Source organism: Boleophthalmus pectinirostris, unplaced genomic scaffold, assembly GCF_026225935.1.
Source record: "Boleophthalmus pectinirostris isolate CB_2022bp ecotype Guang Dong unplaced genomic scaffold, ASM2622593v1 HiC_scaffold_21, whole genome shotgun sequence".
Taxonomy (NCBI): domain Eukaryota; kingdom Metazoa; phylum Chordata; class Actinopteri; order Gobiiformes; family Gobiidae; genus Boleophthalmus; species Boleophthalmus pectinirostris.
The window spans coordinates 12019486-12042765 of NW_026571175.1; the positions used below are offsets into that span (position 1 = coordinate 12019486).

At 37.1% G+C, this 23280-nt stretch overlaps 1 protein-coding gene across 1 annotated transcript in view; it reads left to right on the forward strand.

The window, feature by feature from the left end:
- Positions 1-21488, forward strand: part of pkib (protein kinase (cAMP-dependent, catalytic) inhibitor beta) — a 37425-nt gene extending 15937 nt beyond the window's left edge. Inside the window, exons 2-3 of the mRNA XM_020932627.2 lie at positions 17077-17228; positions 19598-21488. Coding sequence (XP_020788286.1) covers positions 17087-17228; positions 19598-19680 — 225 coding nt within the window. The 5' untranslated portion in view covers positions 17077-17086 and the 3' untranslated portion in view covers positions 19681-21488. The remainder of the gene's footprint in view (positions 1-17076; positions 17229-19597) is intronic.
- Positions 21489-23280: the final 1792 nt, after the last annotated feature.

The following is a 23280-nucleotide window of genomic DNA, read 5'->3' on the forward strand; positions in this document are numbered from 1 at the left end:
CATGAATGCATGTAAGTGTGTTGAGAAGACGGCAGCAGAAAAGACCTGTTCTCCCTCGGCGCCTGGGCCTCCTGTCTCATTAGATCACTCACACCTCCCGATATCTTCTTTACACTTCAACGCTGAACCAAGATACACTTTTTATTATTATTCCCTCCCTGCTGTTAAATTATGTATGAAGTTATGTTGTGAAACGACTTCTCTTCTCAATATGTTAGAGGTGATATTTTAGTCAAAGATGTGAGGACTAGCACTGAAATAAAATTTAATGGTATGTGAACAAGTTTGAGCCTGGTCTGATCCTGGTTTAGTCATGGTTTAGTCCTGGCTTAGTCCTGGGTTAGTCCTTCCTGGTCCATTCCAGTAAAATTTACAGAAAATAATATATGTATTTTTTAAGGTAGGGTATGCAGTTTGCACTTTTACTGGTTATGGTACTAGAGTCACTGGATTGCCAGTGCCTTGGACAGGCCACACCTCATGAAAGCTCAGAAGCTCCAGAATTCCCTCAATGACCTGCAGAGGCTGCACTAGCACTCATTCATGATAGTCTGCAGGTGCTGGGGTTTAGCTAGTGGAGGATTCAGGTCAGAGAGAGAACTTTTAGGTTTAAACCAACTGGATTTTGTTGTAAGATGAAGTAGCTTCTCCTGATTTCTGACTGTATAATCGTCTTGAAGAATAAATCACATTTACAATTGTTATCATTAAGAACTTTATTGTATCTTGTGTCTATTTTGTATAAAGGGACACAGTAGGCTTTGAAAATTTAAATTCAAATTGACTACACCATACTTTTATATTATGCTGATCTGATTATGTTTTCTTATAGACATACACATAATTTTGCATAAAGTAAAAGCAACAATTGTAAAAGATAATAATATATATTTATTCTGTATGACCCATATCTTATCTGCAGCACCTTAATTACCAAATAAAATTACAATACAGTATATTTTTTTTCCATTCATAACATACGCTGATCTCAACAGTTCAAACACTACGAATAAAACCCTTCTTCTTAGCCTCCCCTCCTCCACCGTACAGCTTTCCAACAATGCCTGAGTTTCCATGGCAGCTGGAGCATGTTAAGCTTTAGAATAACCATAAAAAAGAGGGGAAAAGTCAGTCGGGAAAGACGGGACGTAATCGCTCGGTTTAAAAATAGCTCACCAATAATCCACCAAGCATTATTTATTCAGTTCTTATGTTTGTCATGCTAACGCCACTACTACTGGAGCGTGTAGCCTGTCAGATGGGGGGTGAGTATGGGAGGGGGGGTCTGACTGACATCCAGTAGTGGTAATTGCAGAGTGCTTAATGCTGGGTATTGACTTCTGTACAAAGCTCAGTCTGTGGTAGACAGTCAAAGTGAACTGCAGTCCTGTGGTCTTATCTGTAGCTGAGTCACAGGGCGTTGTAAACATGAGGGACAATGTTGTGGCTCATCATGATTAAGGATAAGGAGTCTATATTACACTCATTTCTGATTGAATGATTATAATGTTGTGTTCTCATCAAAAACATACCTGGAGTTGTGTTTTGATTCATTCACACGTTTTACTCACAAGCCCTGCATATTTAGTCTGAGTTCTTTACTAGAGTCATTTGGATGATTTCACCCCTGGAATTCCCCATCTCTACTGAACAAAAAGTAAAGGTAGCTTTTAGGGTTGGGCGGTAATACAGTATTATGGTATCCTGCAGTATCAAAAAGTAGCAGCGGTATCGGTTTCATTACTGTCATAAAAAAAAATCTGCAGCGCATAAGGACCTAATATAATATTATAATTTATTGATCCTTACATTTGTTTGCTCAGCATAAATGAATGTGTGGTTTTATTTTCAATTTAATGCTATCACGATTTAAAACTAGTAGTCATTTATAATGTTTCTTTTAACTGCGTGGGGAGATGACATTCGATTAGTTTCGTTTCATTGTCAGAGGATGTGCAGCTGACGGTGAGTCTGTTCTGTGCGTGTATCGCGTTGGAGATGGTTCATGTGAAACTTTTCAGAGATTATAAATCTGCAGGTCATACACATAGACCGTACAGTGGTGCAGCTTCGTATCTTACCAAAGTCGTACTAAAACATTTTGGTAATATGGTAATACTGTATACCCCGATAAAGTCCTGGGATGGTTTAACTGTATCAAAATTTGGATACTGCCCAACTTTTATGAAGTAACTTTTATCTTGAAAACTAACACTTCATGACATCAGAAGGTAGAACAGAGCATTTGGAGCTTTAGAGACATAGACAGACTAATGATAAAGGGTTACTCAAACATGTGTGAATGAAACAAAGCTCACATGAGTCAATTATGCATAATATAGGAACTTTATTTCATTTTTATTCACATTGTTTACTTCTACTGCTACCACTACTACTATTTTTGCCACTGCTGCCTCACTATGGCACCGGGTATTCCCAGCGGTCTCTCATCCAGATACTAACCAGGCCCAATCCTGTGTTTCTGTTTGTTTTTTTTGTCTGATTATTTGTATGACATTTAAGTGTGGAATAGTTGAACACATGTGGTTTAAGATTTATTTATAGTTTTTACCCATGCTCACTGTTGATGGGATATTGGAGTCATTTGCCATATTTTAAGTAACATCTAACTTGTTCCAAACCTAAAAGATAAAACATGTTTAAAGCCATGACTGTCACTTGCTGTTTTTAGTGTTGCTTTTAAACAGCTCTGGCGTATTCTGGGCTCTGTCTGCTGTCTGTGATGAGAAGCACAGCAGGTTCGCCCCCAGCAACAAGACAGGAGCAAAGTGCCAAATGTACCGCACTGCCTTTGTCCGCCTGTACTTCATATAGTCAGGGGAAGGGTAGAGGGAGTGATTATGTGGTAAATAATTACAACTAAGTGTGGACTGTCACCTCGTGTATGTCACTTTAAATATAAATAGATTTCTTTTTGCAGTGTTGTCAACAGCTTTATCTGTGTAAGGTTTATTATCACACCATACTATATAAGGCAATTGTTGGGTTTTGACATGCACACCCACATTTTTTCTTGACAGAAAACATTCTAACATTAGTAGAATCACATTTTTGCTGTCATTTTGTGCACAGTGCATATAAAAAATCAATAAAAGTTCAGTTTAAACACTCACAGAAAGGCTTTTGAGAATCCTATGCATTTCAGGACATAGTATAGACGTCGTCTGCAAGATTTGCAATTATTTATTTGATTTGATTTTGTTTTTTTGGTGAAATTCTGTTACTTAAAGATGCACTATGTAATAGGGATGTAACAATAACTGAAATATCGTGATATCGTACCGCCGAAGTTCTCACAATATTATCGTGGTGGACCATCACATTATATCAAATCGCAAGTCCCTTTGCTTAAGTTAAGAGTTATGGTGGAGAAATAGCTAAAAAAAAAGATAGAGGGAACTTCATAGACCATGATCCCTTGCTCCATTTCAGTGTAGACTACATGAAGAAATAACAGTTCCAAGCAATTAAGTCTTAATTCATTGGGTTATGTCTTGGCAAAGCATTTTAAGGGGAAAAAAGAAGCGTATTAACAGTTTTGTTAGCCTCCACAAAATATCACAATAATAATATCATACCGTGAGACTTGGATATCGTTACACCCCTACTATGTAACTTTTCCTTGCAGTCTCCATGGTGATATTGCTTTGATATTCGCCTTGCCTAGTTTAGTTTAGTTTAGTCTTATTTATCTTATTTTTAGGTTAGTTTAGTCCTATTTGAATGGACAATGTACAGAGACATTAAGCTTCATAGGGTACCTGTAAATGTAACCTGTAACTTAACCTGGCCATCCCCTGCTTCCCTCCATGGAGATAAACAAGTTTTACACCATCCTGTGGAACATTCCAGGCCATGCAATAACATCTCCATGGAGACAATCTGGCAAGCACTTACAGGAAAGTTATAGGACAATTCTAAATACAAAATTGTGCAGCTCTATTTCAGTACTTGGTCCTTTTGCTTCCGCAAATATTGTACCGTTACAGAAAGTGGATCTGACTCTCAATGCTTATTTATATTTATTTGTCTCACTAAAACATGTTGCGATGACATTGCTCACCCCAGCCTGTGAATGCATCTGTGTGCTGCATACACACACTAACCAGCCCGTCTCTCCCTTTGTGCAGGATCTGTCTATGCCGCTGTCCGTGGTGCTGAAAGCCTCCATTCACTCACTGGCATAAAAGCAAACTATTTAGACACAAGTGCTAGGTCCTTGGCTGTGTATTTCATTATGAATAGTGGACAGACTGGCTCTTCTCACGTAGGACCACTCCTTTTTAGCATTCAGGGTTATATGAGATGTTGGATGGGACATTATGCTAGCTAGCGTGATGTCGTGAGCGACTGAAGTACAGTGTAGTACTTAGTTAAAAGATGTTAAGTAGAGGTAAATAATGTGATGTTCCCATACAAACAAATCAGAAGCATGATGAGGACACTTGTATTTGTTATTAGATCTGAAGTCTGCTTTCGTAATGCTATGGTGCTTGCATGGTGGTATATGATTGATTTAAAAAATGTATCAGGATGTGTACTGGGTCTTGTGCTTTAAAGGTGCACTATGTAATTCTTTTGGTACAGATCTGCAACTTGCTTGTTTCCACGGAGATGTTATTACTTTGTCTGGAGCGTTCCACAATATGGGAATACACTTAGGCCCCATCCACAGTAGTACGTATTCGAATCGTTTTCATTGCAGATGCCGTGTTCATCCACTCTAATCCGATTGAAAACGGCTCCAGAGACGGAATGATCTGGTGCCACCAGCTCCCACGACTTCATCTGAGTACGGATCTGATCTGGCACTGTGTGGACACCTGAAAACACTGATATACTGATGTAGGTCTATGCACCACGAATTAGGTAATTCAGTGCCAATACTCTAAGAGGTTAGCATATATTCATATACACAGTTTATGCGTTTGATCTGCAGATGTATAATCTCTGAAAAGTTGAACATGAATTGACAGAACAGACTCACCATTAGCAGAACGTCCATCTATCACAGAAAGAACACATATAATCCACTGAGTCGTGTCCTGAACCTGAAGCTGAACTGCATCAGCGCACAATAGCGAGCTGTTTTGAGCGCTCAGTTTACGCCAATAAGCCATGCGGTTTTAAGTTTGGTTTCTGTAAATGTGAATATATATGCTCAAAGCTGTGTGGATAAGGAAGGATTGTGAACACAGAAACGACTTGTGTGGACGCAGATCGTTTCCTATACGGTGGTACAGTGATACGTGGTTTTGTTTCAGTGTAAACGGGGTTTTACACTTATCACTTATACACTTACAGTAAATGTGGCATTGTATCTGTGTAATCTCTCAGGTATGTTCCATAGTGCTGTAGGTGTTTACTACACTTTGTGGTCTTATACTTACTCTAATACATCTTAAGCACATGCTAAAGGTATTCTGGTGACTTTTTAGCATCAGTACTTGCTCATCTGAGTATACTGTCTTGATACTAGTTTTAATATCGATTAGTATCTGATTTTCAATACTTTTTTATAGGGGTGTAATGATATCCAAGTCTCACAATACGATATCGTCACGGTATGAAGCTAACAGTACGACATTTATTGCAATATCGTGGGAAAGCTCACGATATGGTGGGAGGCTCACGATTATAGATGTAACAATATCCAAATCTCTCGGTACGATATTTATTGTGATATTTTGTGGAGGCTAAACAGCTAAAACTGTTAATATGCTTCTTTTTTGTCATAAAATGCCTTGACAAGACTTAATTCAGAAGAAGTAAGATTTAAAAGTGCTTAGAACTGTTATTTCTTCTTGTAGTCTACACTGAAATGGAGCAAAGGATCATGGTCTATGTAGTTCCCTCTGTCTTTTTTTTAGCTATTGCTGCACCATAACTCTTAATTTAAGCAAAGAAACTTGTAATTTGATATATTGTGATGGTCCACAATATTATTGTGAGAACTTTGACAATACGATATCACGATATTTTGGTTACAAAATGGTTGGTTACATCCCTAGTTTTTATGCTCAATAATACCTTGAAAAACATTATTGGATGTAGGGTTTCCTCTTCATAAGTCTGACACTTAACTTGGCCTGATGGTGTCACCTGCTTGTCTCCATGGAGATAGATATAGTTACTTGTGCCATACAGACATATTCCAATAAAATATATACATAAAAAAAAACCATCTCTGTGGTAACAAAAAGAGGTTGACACATCATAAGAAAAGTTACATAGGGCATCTTTAAGCCATAGAACACCTGTAAACTGTCTTTGAGTTTCTTTTGAAACGCTCTATATAAAGCATATGAATTTTGGATTGAAGTTGACAGAGTATTCATGGAAGCTTTCTTTAATTCCACGTACACGGTAAATACATGTGAACAACCTGTAATGGATCTTTTCAGGTATTCTGTGGAGCTTTCAGTTGCACAAAGATGAGCTGACCTTCAGCTTAACAAAGTAGAGCTATTGTAATGGCTTCAAGTGGATTGCTCAGGCCTTCACTGTAGACTCTGCTCAGACACGTCCAAGTCTTCTGAGGACAGTCAAGAAGTGTCATACAGCACCAACTAGACAAATACAGACACTATGATTACAGGACTGATTGATAACTTTTAATTTATACTGTAGCTTTTATTTCAAATATGACAGAATTGACATTTTGCAGTGGCATCACACAGGGGGTGTTCTGCATGTATCTCTATGGTGGAATGGCCGCCAGTTAGAAAACCAAAATGAATTTAAGCAACACTTTTTCAGGAGCCTGTGATCATTATGAGTGTTCATAGTCCTGTTTAGGTGTTTAATTTTCAACAAAAAGGAAAGGGTGACCAACTGAAAAACTGTTATCAATACTAAAGAGTTTGCATTCACAGCAGGACAGAAATGAACCTTTCCTGAATAGCTTTAGAATGATCTGGAGCTGTATCAGAACAAGTATAAGAGCACATAGACTAGCATACACCCATGGACCACTATGGAACATATGATTGAGGGATTCCAGATATTTTTTGAAGAGTGCATGGTGATATAAATTATACTACAGTTTAATTTAATGTTGAAAATTACATTCTATTGTCTAAAGAAAAAGTGTATTTTTTATTATAATTTTTATTGAGGTATCAGAATCAGCATCGAGTCCATTCTTTTGTGTCGAAATCGAGTTGGAAATTATGGTAATTTAGTGACAGTGCTAATTCATACTGTGATCAAAGTCAACTCTCCACTAGGGCTGGGTATCATTGATACATAAGCCACGATACGAGCTTACGATTCAATACAATACATTTCAAATCGGTTGACACGGTTCAGTAAAAAATAAAGGCTAAATCATGGCTGTGATACTAAAAGTCTTTGTTAAATTCTTGTGCAAAGTGAATATGAAACACGTTCATTTTAATCAAAAACTGAAAATATCAAATGTGTTGCATAAATGAGTTTTCCTTCCTTTGAACAAGCAACGAAACTGTACTTTTTACTTTTTTTACTAAAATAATTTAGTAAAATATACCAAAAAACACTCTCGGTGATATATTGATACAGCAGCCCACGATATTGATACTGTGTCATCACATTAAACGATACGATATATATTGATATTTCAGTATTTTTGAACACCCCTACTGTCCACAAACCTGACCTGTAACTTGGTGTGGTTGCATCTTCATGGAGATAGGCTTGACCTGCCGATAGGTAAATTAGAACAACACCAGTATTTTTATTTTTGGTTTTCCTGGTAATTTGTATGTATTTTCACCATTCCAAACCTATTATGTATTTTTCTACCTTTTAGTTAGCCCAGTTCTAATCTTCAAAAACAATACCTGCTTTCTGTGACCTACATTCCAATTGCTTTCATTTGCTTTGTCTTTTCATTTCTATAAACAACACAATGTCATGCTTTTCAGTTCCAAGTACCTGACCACCTGTTGCGCTGTTGCCAAATTGCCAAACCTACCGCCCTCCTGTCACGCCATAGAAGTAAACAACTCTTCCTTTTCAAATTAGCCCCGGTAACAGCACTTGACCCCAACCTTCCTGTTTGTGTAATGTCTTGTTAGCTAGCCTCGCGTACACACTTGTGAGCAGAGGATCTAGGTCAGTTTTCTTGACTGGATAATCCCATCTAGTTTCTGTGTTGTGGGATTAGGGACAGAAATAGACTTGTTCCACTGATGGGGTGCTTGGTCATTCACTTTTAAATCCATGGAGGGATTAATTGAAGTTATCAAACACATGTTCTAATTGTGGATGGAGCTAGCCTGGCGTAGCTAAAGGCATTGTGGTAGAAACAATGTTCTAGAAGTCTTATTGGACAGTTCTTTTTATATATGATAAATCTTCAAAGAATCTGTGTTTTCTTATTTCTTTGCAATATGTGATAATATGCAAAAAATGCATACTGTGGTCTAAAGCAAGAAAAATTGCTGATGAGTTGTCCAAACACAGCAGTTGTGTTTGGACATCGGCCATCTGAGTGTGCAATGCATTTTTTCACTTTTATAATATGCAAAATTGATTTCTATTTCATGTTACAATGGTTTCATCAATATCTTAAACAAAGTTGCATTTTGAGTGTTTCTTGCTTGTTTAGTGCTTTGTATTTGGAGCATCAGTATTCAGAAAAAGACAAAAAAAACAATAAGCAGTAGGAGTGTAATGTATTCGTGCTGAACCGTTTTGGTACGGGACATTCGGTTCAGTGCAGGGCAGTGCACAAATTAATTTGCACAATTTGTATGTGTTTACATTCCGCCACTACATGTAAAGCTACATGGAAGGTCCGGCTCTTTAATATTCATGTGGGAACTCGTCCGTGACTGGGGTGGCAATGTTTCCAGCAGCGCTTTATAGTTAGGGCAGCCACCTTGACAACCATTGCCCCCCGCCTTGACTATGTCCATCCGAACCATGTGACCCTTTGCAGAACTACAGTCAGCAAATGGTTTTGCATTTTGTTCCCATACTGTCCCAAAGATCAACCAAACCATGACCTCAAAACCAAGGTATGTACAGTGACTTTTGTGTACCGTTACACCTCAAATAAGCAATAATTTATAAATAAATATTCTGCATGTGTCATCATAGATTCCAAATTGTAAAACCAGAGAAAAGGTGATCTATAATGCAACCTTTTGGAATCTACACTGTCTGTATTTCAATTAATTCCCCTTTGCCAATATTCAGTCTGTAAAACTCATCAATACTGACCCAATCTGACCTAAAGATGCAATTATTTGGATTAACACAGCAAACTGTCACTTCCATTGAAAGCCGATTTGTGATTAAAAAGAAAAAAAGCTTTGGAGCCTGAAGCTGAAAACAAACTGTGCACCTGCCAATTTCTCATTAAGGTGCCATTGTCCGAACACAGCCCCTGGATCAGACTAGGGCCAGATCTGGCACCCCAAGTGACACCATTCAAAATAAACGTGAGGAGGGTGCCAAGATACAATAGAGACAAAGCTAAGAGCTGTCATATAAATATTTGATTTTTGATTGGTTGATAAAACAAACAAATAAAAAACAATATCCAATTCTCACAAACAAGGCTGTCAAGTTAATTTTCTAACAGACTTTCTTTGCTTGACAAACCATTATTATTGCAGTCATCAGTCTCATTTTAGAAGATCTATCTTGTATAATAGCAGTGTTAATTTTCACTACAGATGGTAATTTTAGTCCTCTTAAATTATCTTTAATTTGAAAGAAATTTATTTATTTCAGCAGATTAAAAAATAAAAAATAAAACAGACTTGAAGTAGTATAATAATGATATTTCTGAACCTTTATGGTAAATTTTACAGTCCATTCACATTTCACTACTATTACTACTACTTCCACTGCCACCACTAGTACTATTACCATTATCACTACTACTACCTCATATGTTTTAGTGCATGTCTGATGGATTGCCGCTACATTAATTGAATGCTGTCATCATGATAACCAAACACATAATGAATTTGTCAATATCACCCACATTGAACATTTTGCTATTATCTCAGTGGTGTTTCATTGTTACATTTTCGTATGATGGTATGGTATTACAACTTCAATATAGCAGTACCACCAGCTAAAACAAGGCTAGAGATACCTATAACAACTACACAAACAATTACATAGTAGATTAGAGGGGGGTATTAAGCAAAATCTGATTTTTTTTTAGCTTTCTACCATGTTATAGCATTGTTCCTTCATCAGAAACATGCCTGAGAAGGTTTTAGATGTCATCCATGCATGTTTTAGCTTTCACTTCATGACTATTTTAGCTTTCACTCCTGGACCCTATTCAAATCCTCCTTACAGTTTAGCTGTAAGATTCTTTACAATACTTACCCCACAAGCAACATTGCCCATACTCTCAACCTGATGCAATGTGCAGAGGTTTCTTTAGCTGACTGTGTTGTGATACCACTCTGAAGGGGGAGTGTACTTCTTTAAATAATAAATCTATATGTGAGCTTTTGTGGATTTATTTCATCATTTTATTACTGACAACAATTTGGGAGATGCTCTGACCCAGTCGTCTAGCCATGCCATCACAATTTGTCCTTCATAAATCAATATTTCATAATAGCTTCACCTCTGCACAAATAACCAGGACAGGAGTATAGTTGCGTACATCTCATTTAAGATTCCTCAAAGATGTTTGAGTCAAATATTGACCTTTTCACCTCTATATGTAGCTGCAGTGAAGCTTGTAAGACTGGCAGTGCATTCAGATGTGCTAGCAAGCATGAATAAATAATAATGGAATGAATTATTAGCAGTGGTTGGGTGTATTTGTAGTGGTGCCATGTTTGAATTATGTAACCTGGGATAGTGGAAAACATGTTTACTGATTAAATAATAGGTTGTTTTGACTGTTCTGACTTCAAATGCATTTTAAGTCTAGTTGCTGATGTTCACATGCTGGGCAAAAGACAAAGTCAATATTTTAAAAAAATGTCTCACACGTTCTGCTCTCTTAAAGGTCCTATATTATGCATAATACATAACTGTTGTTAACCCTAAAACAGTCATGGTGAAACTTTGATTTATACAACCACTTGGATCCTCGCCTCCAGCTGTGGAACATCTCTAAACTCAGATCCATGGTCTCAAAAGAAGAACTAGAGATGATACGTTATGCTTTCGGGTTCTCGCGGTCAGCGTACTGTAAAAGTCTCTTCCCTTGCCTTAACAGGAGAGAGCTGTTCTGACTGCAGTATGTCCAAAACTCATCCGCATCTTCATCTTGATCCTTACAAACAAGAAGGCCCACATCAGACCTATTCTAAAAGGGCTTCACTGGTTCCTGTTTTGTAGCATGTTCTTTGTTCTGTGTGGATGCCTTTAAAAAGCAAGCTTCTTTTAAAGGTTTATTTATTCAAACAATATTCTTTAACAGTTTTACACAATAGGTCTTCATAATAGTCCAATGAAGTTCAGTTTGTCTTCCAGTAATTTATGTTAATAGGTTCTTTTTTCAGACCAAGAGTTTGTTTTCATACCTGACAGTTTCGACTGCTCACTAGTGATCTTCCTCAGAGTGGTCATGTGACGTTGCTGTGACGTGTCCAGTCAGCTGATTTATACAGATTTTGGCGCTGTCTTCCGACTGGTGGAGGCAAGATGACAGCGCCATCTGCAGTCTGACTTCCTCAGGACAGTATCCCAAGTGTGTGAGAGTAAAAAAGCCCCCTCGTCCCAGGTTATAGTCCTGTGGGCACGTTTCCGTATTTCGATTCCATCTTTAGTCCAGCAACGGTGTTTGTTTTCCTTTGTCCCAATGATGTTTGCTCCGTCCCAGTCCATAATGTGGTTCTCTCTTTTACAGTGGTCTTCATAATAGTAATAATTAGTGACCAATACATTTGAATTAAATTACATTTCACGCAATATCACCTGGTTTGGAAATAAGCCAAAAAAGGATTCTAGATTGTATTTTTTTAACCGAGCAATTGGTTATGTACCTGATTTTGTCCAATTGAGTGAGCCCATATGCAGGAGTTTGTGGTTTCTTTCTATGAGTTAATAGTGTGCAGAAAGCCACCAGACTTGTGCCTGTGCCTCGATCAAATGTAGTAGTGACTCGTAAGCAAACATTTTAACCCTATTAATATTTTGACTGTATCTCTGCTGTACACTTTTAATGACTTTTTTACTGTGAAGTCCTTTACTGTTACTATATGTCTGTGAAAAGCTCAGCAACTTACAACTGTGAGATAGTCTATACAGTTGGGGCCCACCTATATTCAGTTTAGCCATAGTTCTGGCATGTTAACATTGTCCTATTGTTTCCAGACTGGCAGTTAGCGTCCATGTGAAAGATGCTATTATATCATTGAGCGGACCAATCAATAGTCTCACAGTCTGAATAATGAATGGACTCTAGAGTGGAGGGCTGCACCGCACTGTGGCATTTACAGCACTTAATATGATTGAAGCTATTTGATCATAACAAATCATACTAATTACTGGGCAGAAGAGTGCATTTTAATGATAGTGCAATTACTCCTACATTAAGCCATAAAATTCATTAAATGTGGGTGACAATTTTATATGTTTATAATTTTGCAGACAGGTGGCATGGCCCTTTAATTAGTTTAGTAAAATGTATTGTAATTATTTGTACAGTTTTTGAGACGCAAACTAAAACATGTGATTCATGACATTGCCCTAACCTTCTTACGTAATATTAATTTGAGTGATTCTATGTGATCTGTGCACTCTGACCCTTTGTTATGCAATAATGTATTTGTCATACGTTGCAGCTAGCTAAACTAAGCAATACTGTTCTATGTTTACAGTTAACATAACATTATAGGGGGATGTTAGCTTAATTATGTTATGACTGTATTCATCGTCTATTTTAAGTGTATATGTGCATTGTAAATTCTATGGAGTAAGCTTTACTTGCAGGCTGAAACGTATTTTATTTTACTTTATAACATATTAACAGAACAGATGAAGAAATTCCAGTTGTTGCAAGTTACAAGTTCCGTTACTGATTACCACATTATTAAAACACATTTACAATCGTTCTATAATTATCTTCTTGTCTTCACGCTTGTTTTGCGTGAGACAGTATTAGCTCTTATGTGTTTTCATCCTTTTTTTAGACCTGGTTCTGTTCTGGTCTAGCCCTCATTTATTTCCAAGTTTTAAAAATTATGTATTTAAAACATGAAAATATGTAAGTAAGTTATAAAATGTATAATTAATACTATAAATTGCATAGAAGATCTTTCAGAACTTTGAAAGTGACAAAAATGCACACCTTTGCCATTGTAAGTATACTGCAAATCATAGTAATATATTTTTTAAGTGCTCAAAAGTCCTCAAAATGGCACCTAACATTTCTCAATAACATTTGGGGCTGTCATCGTTTAAAGTGGTGGACTAAAGACATGACTTCCCAATCAATGAATCAACTTCATGCAAAAATAAATGTATGAAGAAAAAAAGTACTAGACTTAATTTATGAATCATGATTTTAATCTGCCTTTTTAGATATAAATATTATATCTTCAGAAAATTAACTCACTAACTTACCCTTTCTGCTGTTGTCCCATATAAATCCTTGTAATCTAAATAAAATGATTCATCGACACTAAAAAATACAAATTTTCATCAACTAAGATCCCATTGTCCGCTTAATCCACTAATCGATAGGGGTGTAACGATATCCAAATCTCACAATATGATATCGTCACGGTATTTATTGCGATATTGTGGTAAAGCTCACGATATGGTGGGGAGGCTCACAATTAGGAATGTAACGACATCCATTTCACGGTACGATATTTATTGTGTGAATAATTTATTGTGTGAATCTGCTACTTTTTGCTCTTAAAATGCCTTGACAAGACTTAATCCAAATAACTAAGACTTAAAAGTGCTTAGAACTGTTATTTCTATTATCTATTATAGTCTACTCTGAAATGGAGCAAAGGATCATGGTCAGTGTAGTTCCCTTTGTCTTGTTTTTAGCTATTGCTGCACCATAACTCTTAATTTAAGCAAAGAGACATGTAATTTGATATATTGTGATGGTCCACGATATTATTGTGAGAACTTTGACGATACGATGTCACAATATTTTTGTTATTGGTTGATTGTTGCATCTCTTCTAATCGACTGTTCAACTAAAGGAGCACAGTGCTATTTCCAACCCAATTCCCAACATGCACTTATATGAGACTGCTTAGGTTTAGACAAAACCATATGGTCATGTTGTTAGATTTATGAATTAAGCAGAGTCACATATCAGCGCTGTGTATGTGTGTGTCCGATGAGCTCACTGGCTTAACTACAATAGCGCTCAAGGCTAACAGATGGCTAACGGGTGGCCCATCTCCCCTCATCCAGATCTTCTTTATAGCACCCAAGTTCACTTTCACTCCCTCGCCTTGCCTTTGTGGAGAGTGTCTGATAGGAAAGAGATTGTGTTCAGAACATTCTATAGCGATTCAAGGGCACAGTAATAGATAAGAATCCTGGTTTTGATCTTTTTTATGGTAAAATTATGTATATTAACTGGGTCTATAATGTAATCTACATGAATAAAAAATTGACAAAAAGTTCAACAAATTCATTATCAGTGAAGACTTTTTATTTTGATTTTACTTTCAGAAAATTTGGTGTTGTGGAGTTTTGTTTCATTCATGTTTGTTTCATTTAGACCTTCTGATTTTCAAGCGATAACATTGTTCTGTTTCTCTTGCTGATGGGGCATCCTTTGTGTGCTCCTTTTGAAGTTTTTAACTAAAAAAAAAACAGTGGGATGCTCTGGATTCACGAGGAATAACTGGACTATTGAAAACCGCTTAAAATGAACTAGTTATGCTTTTCACATTTTTAAGACAGTAAAAATCAGGTACAGTGCCTTTAACGCAACAAATCTTGCTTGTTTTCTATTCTAAGTCCATTTATATTTTTAAAGTGATGTTTATGAAAAAATATCTATTTTCTGTTGTCCATACAATAAACGTGATACTAATTCCAAAATCATTTCAAAATACCACACAAGGAACACACAAAATCTAAGCTTCAAGGAGGAAAAACACTACAAACACAGTATCTTACAGCGCAGTCACATGTTTACCTACCAGCATTGCTTTTTTCCCTTCATGGTTGCCATGGCAACAGAAGCTGGCTGTATGTGTACGTGTGACAGGGGATGTAATTCTGCCTGTCACCGCCGGAGCCTCGGCAGCCTTCCCCAGATGCTGGTTGCTAGGAAACCAGACAGACAAATCTTCCCCTGCTTCAATGACAAACCCTTTCTCTGGTCAAATACTGGAGCGGAGGAGGGCACGCGCAATTTGAAGGTCTGGATTTGTGACCAGAGGGTGCTGTTCTGTCTAAAGTGTGAAATAGTAATGACATAGCTGTGTACTAGTGTTCTCACAATACCACAATTTCAAACTCGACTTCAATACAAAGGAATTGACTCACTATTAGTTCCAATACCATGATGACAAAAAACAAGTTGTAAAAAAAAAAGTTATATGTTCTATAGTGGTCCCTGAGCGTATACTAGTCTGTGTGTACTTTTTCTGATACAGGTCAAGATCATTCTGTCCTGTGAATGTGATTTTATTATTGATTGGGGTGTAACGGTATCCAAGTCTCACGCTATGATATTGTCACGGTATGAACCTCACTGTACGATATTTATTGCGATATCGCGGGATAGCGTCACGATATGGTGGGGAGGCTCGCAATTAGGGATATAACAATATCGAAATCTCTCTGTATAATATTTTCACAATATACATCTCACTGTAATATTTATTGCAATATGTTGTAGAGGCTATATGATACGTTCTCCTCTTAAAATGCCTTGACAAAACTTAATCCAAAGAACTAAGACTTAAAAGTGCTTAGAACTGTTATTTTTTTACGTAGTCTACACTGAAATGGAGCAAAGGATCATGGTCTATGTAGTACCCTCTGTCTTAGCTATTGCTGCACCATAACTCTTAATTTAAGCAAAGAGTCTTCTAATCCGATATACAGTGATATTATTGTGAGAACTTTGATGTTACGATATCATGATATTTCGGTTATTGTTACATCCCTAGTATTCTCCTCAAACAAGTATCTAGTTTTAGTATCGATTAGTGTCCATTTTTTGATACTTTTGACAGCTCTACTGTGTGCTCAAATGGAAACGATTGCAGAGAACTAAACCAGGACTAGTACAGGGCCAAATCAAGCCTCCATTAGAACTGAACTTCACTCAAACCAGAAAAATGACTGACAGTATACAGCGCTAGTAGCAAAAATCAACCTCTGGGTTTTTTAGGAGGCTGGTGAACTGTTAAAAAGCTGTTGATGTTGTGTCCTCGGGCAAGACACTTCACCCAAACTGTCTGTAGAAGAATGTTGTGTGTGCATGATACAGCCAGTGAAGCAATAAGGCATTAAAGGTGCATTATGTAACTTTTCTGCTAAGGGGTCTGCCATATGCTTGTCTACATACGTTTGTTCACTGATCCGAAGGTTGGCGGTTCGAATCCCGCTCTCGACATAAACATCACTGGTTGAGCGGTCGAATCCACTGATCCACAGGTTGGCTTGTGTGATTCCAGCTCCCACAGATGATTGCTGTTGTTGTGTCCTTGGGCAAGACACTTAACCCACCTCGCCCTCAGTGTCTGCGTACATTGGTGTATGAATGGGTGTGTTAATGGCTGAGTGGTTCCTTGTTGTAAAGCGCTTTGAGTGCCTTGAAGGTGAAAAAGCGTTGCCTGAAATGTTCCGACATATGGAATTTAGCTCATCTATCTTTTTTTTTTTTGTTGTTTTTGAAGTGTTTGGAAAAAAATGAAATAAAATGAATACAGTACATTGAAAAACATGCATTGTTACTGTGCTCTGGCTCGCTTCTCCACAGATCTAACCTGTAACTTGGCTTCATGAAGGTAGAAGTTAAATGCCTTGCTGTGAAACTTTCCAAGCCAAACATCTCCATAGAGGTGTTGTTATTATGAAGTGTTACCAAATAAAATGAAATAAAAAGCGTGTTATAATACAATCATTTCTCTTTTACTCTTTTCTTAGGTGATTGGAGATGACGGAGGTGGAGCCCGTTCTAGACTTCGCCTCTTCGGGCCGATCAGGGAGGAGGAACGCCCTGCCCGACATCCTGGGCTCCCCCGCTGGAGTCAACCCGGGCGACCTGCCACTCAAACTGGGCGAGCTGTCCCTCCAAGGTACCACACAACCACAGTCTTTATGTAGTCCAGTGCTTTTATAAGGTGCTGCAGGGAGCTCTGAACTATCAAAATGTCAAAGTATTAAAGCTAGACTGCAAGCTGTTGAAAATGTGGAGCAACTTGTACGTGATTTAAGAAGGTATAAAACGTATTATGGGTAGAGAAATATAGTTTGGGCGCGTCTATGGGGAGAAGTGAATGAAATCTAGAGCGATATAGCAGCTTGTGGGTGAAAATAAATCTGATCTGTCTCTTAAAATGTAACTGCAACAATACAGCGTTTGGACAAATGAACTACCAGATTATACTGAATAGAGAAAGCTAACTGCAGCACTAGTGTCAGAAGAGCACTTAGCAGGGTGACATAGCTAAAAACTCATTTACCAGTATCTTTTTTCCTAATGTAGGAACAAAATGGTCAAATGGGTACTTCACCGGCACTCAGAAGGCACTCAAAAAATGTTGACCTTATTTCTATTTTATTATTTTTGGAAGTCAATAAAAGCTCGCCAGACTTGCCCAAACTGAATTCACTACACGGCAAACCAACTACATTCCTCACAGCTTTTGTTTTTAGCTTGACTTGAACTGATTTAGGGCTCATTATGTTATCTGAAATTTAAGTAATAGTTGTGGGCTAGAAAGGGCATCTGACAGAAAAGACCGATTCACCACAGAGAAGGAAAGAAATATTTTAAAAAGTAAAATTAAATCGACTGTTTTGTCATTGTAACAACAATGCACTTTTTATCCACTGGTTTCAGAATAACAAAAAATTTATGCCATACTGATGAACAATTTAAAACAAAATATTATATCTTTTGAATGGGAAAAATCCTCAAAATGTTGGATATAAACAGAAGTTGAAACCTGTAAATGTGTAGTAGCCCCATAAATCTTATCTTAAAGGTCCAGTTCTGGTGGAGATTACATCTGGATGTCTGTTATTGCTTTGCTTTGAATTTTCCACATTAAACTATTATTTATCTCTATGGGGACAAGCAGTTGGTGCCTCCAAGTTACCGTAAGAATTGTAAGAATACTTAAAGGTATTTTTCCAGCAATAAGGCAATACAAACCCTATTGTTAATATTGAAAAATACAAAATTGGTCACTGTATTGCCATACAGGGGAAAAAGAGTAATAATATATCAGTGGAGACATGCTGAAAAGTGACATGGTACAGCTTTTAATAGTATAAAATGCAATGTTCTTCTGGTTCTTCTTACACCTATAAATTCAGAAGGATGGACTACCAATTCACTATTTCCCATTGAGTCATTTAACTCAATAGAAAAAATCTTTCCAAGAAACAGACGCATTAGAGATACAAATGAGCTTAGTCAGTGCTGTCCAGATCTTTTATGTCATTTAAGGCCCTGTGACACTGTGCTACTGTGCAATATCAATCACTGTCCACAGACACAGCACGCCCACAGAGAGAAGATAAGGAAGCTCAACTGGAACTGTGCTGTGACAAGAATAGTCCGTTCAAAACACAAATCTATCTCAGAATTTAGATTTTTTTAATATGCATGTTTTAATTCATTCTCATTGCAACAGTCTGCACAGACATATCTGCTAAAAGTGTAATGATTTTTCACACTCTAGTATGGTAAAATAGTTTGACTGCTTTAATATATTTTTCAGTGCTTCCGGTGTATGTTTCCAGTAATATGTAGCATTGCTTTTTTTTTTTTATTGGAGTTCCAGAAAACAGTTTTATTGAGAATTTATATTCAACCCTTTTATTGTATTTGTAGTCCAGAAAACAGTTTGAAATGTTTCTGGATCTTATGCAATTCATATTAAACCCTGACCCTGTTGTTAAAAATAAGTTTAGTTTTGTTTTTGTTTTGTTTTTTTTCCAGTAGATCCATGTGAAACCTGCACCCCCTCCTCTCACTCAGCCTTTGTTCAGGCTCACTTGTGCTCTCTGATCTTCTTGTGTCAGGCCAAAGCTGGCACACTATCAGACAGCAGTAATACATACAGCACCTAGTGATGATATGTGAGAATACAACAGGAGCGGGTTGGCCAATCTAATTGTGGATTGGAAGCTTTAAGACCTTCAAACTTGTTCTGAGATTTCTCACATCTTGAGATTCTGATATTAGTTTTGGCAGTTCATATTTCAGCATGTTAATAGTGTTAATCCTGCACTGCACTACATCTTGACTTTTAGTATGAAACTGAATGATACTAAAGAATAGGCTAGATTTTTAATACCTGCTATTAGTATCTACATTTCAATACTTTTGACAACCCTACCTTTAATTAATTCTGTATCTCATTTTTATAAATTCACATGTAACCCATTTTACCCGTCACCATAACCTTCCTCCTCCATTCTCATGTCTGTGCAGATGGACCTGGAGGAGCCCAGTCCCCAGCGTCAGAGGAGGCCGGCGCCCCAGCGGAGAGCACCCAGGCCAAGGACGGATCGTAGTCCCCTGCCCTCCTCCTCGCCTGGACCCTCCCTTTCTCCTCGGGTACCCCCCACCTGAGCGGTTGTCAGTTCTATAGTTACAGAACATGGCTGGCATTCTGTGAGATGTTTGAACCACACGCTCCCATTGCCCTAGACGCTGGAGAGTTGGACAATAAAGTTCTGAGCCGGCAAGATCCAAAATGGCTGCCCTTGCCACCAGTCACCACTTGCCTGGGACTCGATGCAAAACAGATTGTACAATGAACTATTTTTCTATTATTTAAACACGTCGAGCTGCAACATGTTTCGATTTCCCTTGGGTCGTGTTCCACTATGTGATGTAACTATGCTTTTACAGGAGACTGCAGTGCTGCCCCTAGTGGCGTAATCAACCAGCTACCACTAACAAAATGACACTATGTTGGATTTAAATGTGTATTGTTGATCCTATTTTGTACTACCTGACTGTTGCTGTCTTAAAACCAGGGATTTTATGAATTTAGTAATGGCTGAAGATTAGTGCATATCTTGAGACATTCCTTTATTGAATATTCCACTGCCAGTTGTGTCAAAGTGAAAAAAGATCTGTCAAAGGTTATTTTAAAGGTCTAAAATGCGCAAAACTTTTTTTTTTATTTTTATGATAATGTTATAATGTTGTATCAGCACAAAATATACCCTAATTTGCATTTTGTTTGATTCCTTTTGAGTGATCCTTCACTACTTTGTAATGCCATCAGGTTGTAAACCAGGAAGTGCTACTCTTTGTTTTGAAAATCTGTATATGTTCATCAGACTTGTTTGGATCATGTCATCTCTCAAACTCTATTCAATACACAGCTAACCAACTTCTTCGCTAGCAGCTATTGTTTTTAGCTGAATTGAACTGCTTAAAGGCACTGTACCTGATTTATTCTTAAAAATGTGAAAAAGAAAAGAAACTAGTTCATTTTAAACAGTTTGCAGTGGTCCAAAGTCCAGAGTTTTGCCATCATGGTAAAGCTAACAACAGCTAGCATGGTAACGCGCACTTTATGATGATAAGACAATAAAAAGCTTTATGTTTAGGTGCAGACAGTATGCAGCAGACATATTTTGACCTCAGGAGCTGCTTATACAGTATATATTTACTGGTGCAAGATATGATTTTTCTCACACATGGACAAAATCGAGTACAGGGCCTTTAATTCCTCAGTGCACGAGCAGGTGGAGTTGCTGCACTCTCTGCTGATGTAAAATCATGTCAAAATGAGGAAAGTGTGGCCTTTAAGTTACTTTCCATACACTTTTTAATTTGAAATTATACAACACGAAATATCAAAGGCTATAAGGTATCCCAAAATATTTGAACTGTTCATAATGTTATACCTTTAAGATTTGTTTATTCCAAATTTGAAAAAATGTGCCTAGTGGCAGTTTACAATTGTGCGTGTAATTGTGTGAAGTACTGTTATTGACCTATTGAGGTTTAGAGATATCGCCTCACTGGTTAAAAATGCTTGTGGACATTTTTGTAATCACATTTGTTAAACATATTTGTTGACAGTTTCAAGTTGGAAGTAGCTTATGTCAATGATTTTGCGAACGTGGACATCAGGAAGTTAGCGAGTTATTTTTGTGAGGAATGACAAAAATGATGCACATAACAGCCAAATTTTGTCTATTGTAAATATGCTCTGTTGTGCTCAAACCCTTGTGTTTTACAGTGGCTAATATGTCTGTACGGAGTGTTCTTCACAATGCAAATTATGGCTGCCCATACTGCAGGTTGGTACTGTTATGGAGATGAGAGAGGAGGGTGTGTTTTTAGTGAATTCTAATGTAAGTGGTACATATATCTTACTGGATCGAATCCCTCTTGTTGATTCTATCTGGTGGTGGTAAATTGCCATAATAAACTGAAGCTTTATACAAGTCAGTATTGAATGTGTTTCTTTTGTTACACTAGATTATTTAATTCAAGTTTAAAAGATTCAAGCTATGGTGTAACGCAGCGATCTCCAACCTGTATTTGGGAGCTACCAGTAGCTTTCCACCCTTTTCCAAGTAGTTCCCCAAAGGGTTTTGGAATTGTACCATTGTGGTGAATAACAAAAATTTGGTTAACTACATGTTTATTACTGTAATGTATCATTTTGAAGCCCAACTTTGTGCACTTATAAATGGACAATGGTTTAGGTTCTATAAGCATCCAACTGTATCCAAAGGCTCGTCCTCTTTCTTATATTAGTCTCAATTTCTTGCAGCCACTAAAATGAGTAACTCTTTGGCATTTTTGTTTTGTAAAGGTAGCTCACCCGAGGAAAAAGGTTGGAGACCCCTGGTGTAATGCATAGATTCAACATTGAAGCTATGGTGTAAAGACGCACTATGTAACTTTTCTGGTGAAGGATCTGCAACATCTTTGTCTTCATGGAGATGTTATTGCTTTGTCTAGAATGTTCTACAGTATTAACATTTATTTAGCATGTTCAATTAGACATGTTTTTCATGCCAAAACATACCTTGAAACTTGCCTCAGATCTGGCCTGGTGGCATCATCTGCTTGTTTATTGAGATAAAAACATTGATTGGCATTGTGTGGAACATCTGGGCAAGAAGGTCAGTTACATAGTGCACCTTTAAATAGTAATAACAAAAACATTTCCAAAGCTTTAGAAACCACTTTTTCTCTCATTGCTTTTTAGCATAAAATTTTGTGAATTCTTAAACATCTATCACCCCAATTATCTACCACCATGCCTTTCATCTCATGACATTTGAAAAATCTATTTGGAAAATGAATGGCCTGTTTCAGGAATCAGAACTTCCTTTTAGCTCCTTGTTGGATTATGCTCCATAAATTATTCAATTATGAATAACTGCTTTAAAATAGAAACGAATGGGAATTTTTTTTAAGTATGCCAGCACCTGAGCTACTAATATTGCTGGCATTTTCTCACTGTGTCTGAGTGGGATTATAAGAATAAAGTACTCAATACTAGTACTATATAATAGAGTGATACATAACACATTTCTGATTCAGACATTCAGATTATACATACAAAAAATACCATTTAACAATGTAGGAGATTTAAAGGGCCCATATTATGCAATTTTCTGATCTGTTATAATGTTGTTTCTTCCTCATCACAAATATAGTTGTGTTTTGTTTCATTCACACATGTTTAACACACATCCTTCGCTCAAACTAAAAACACACATACAGGAAGTGCTCCAGTGTGTTTTTTTTTTAAATTCCATACACCTTTAATAAAATCATTTGGATAATTTCAGCACTGGAATTGCTTGGCTCTACTGATCAAACTCCAAAAGGTAGCTGTTAACTTGAAAACTACCATTAAATAACATCACAAGGTGGAACAGAGCATAATAATAAAGGATTACTCAAACATGTGTGAATCAAACAAAACACAACTCCAAGTATGCTTCTGATGCGGTAACAGCGTTCTAACATGGCTTAAAGCTCACAAGAGTCAGTTTTGCGTCATAGTTTATAGGATATTTAAATATAAATGTTCATGAACTTCAACAATTAATATATAAATAAAACACATTGTAGATTGTTTAATTCTCGCTAAACGCAAGTAAAAGCAGTTGTAGTAATAGTAGGGTGAC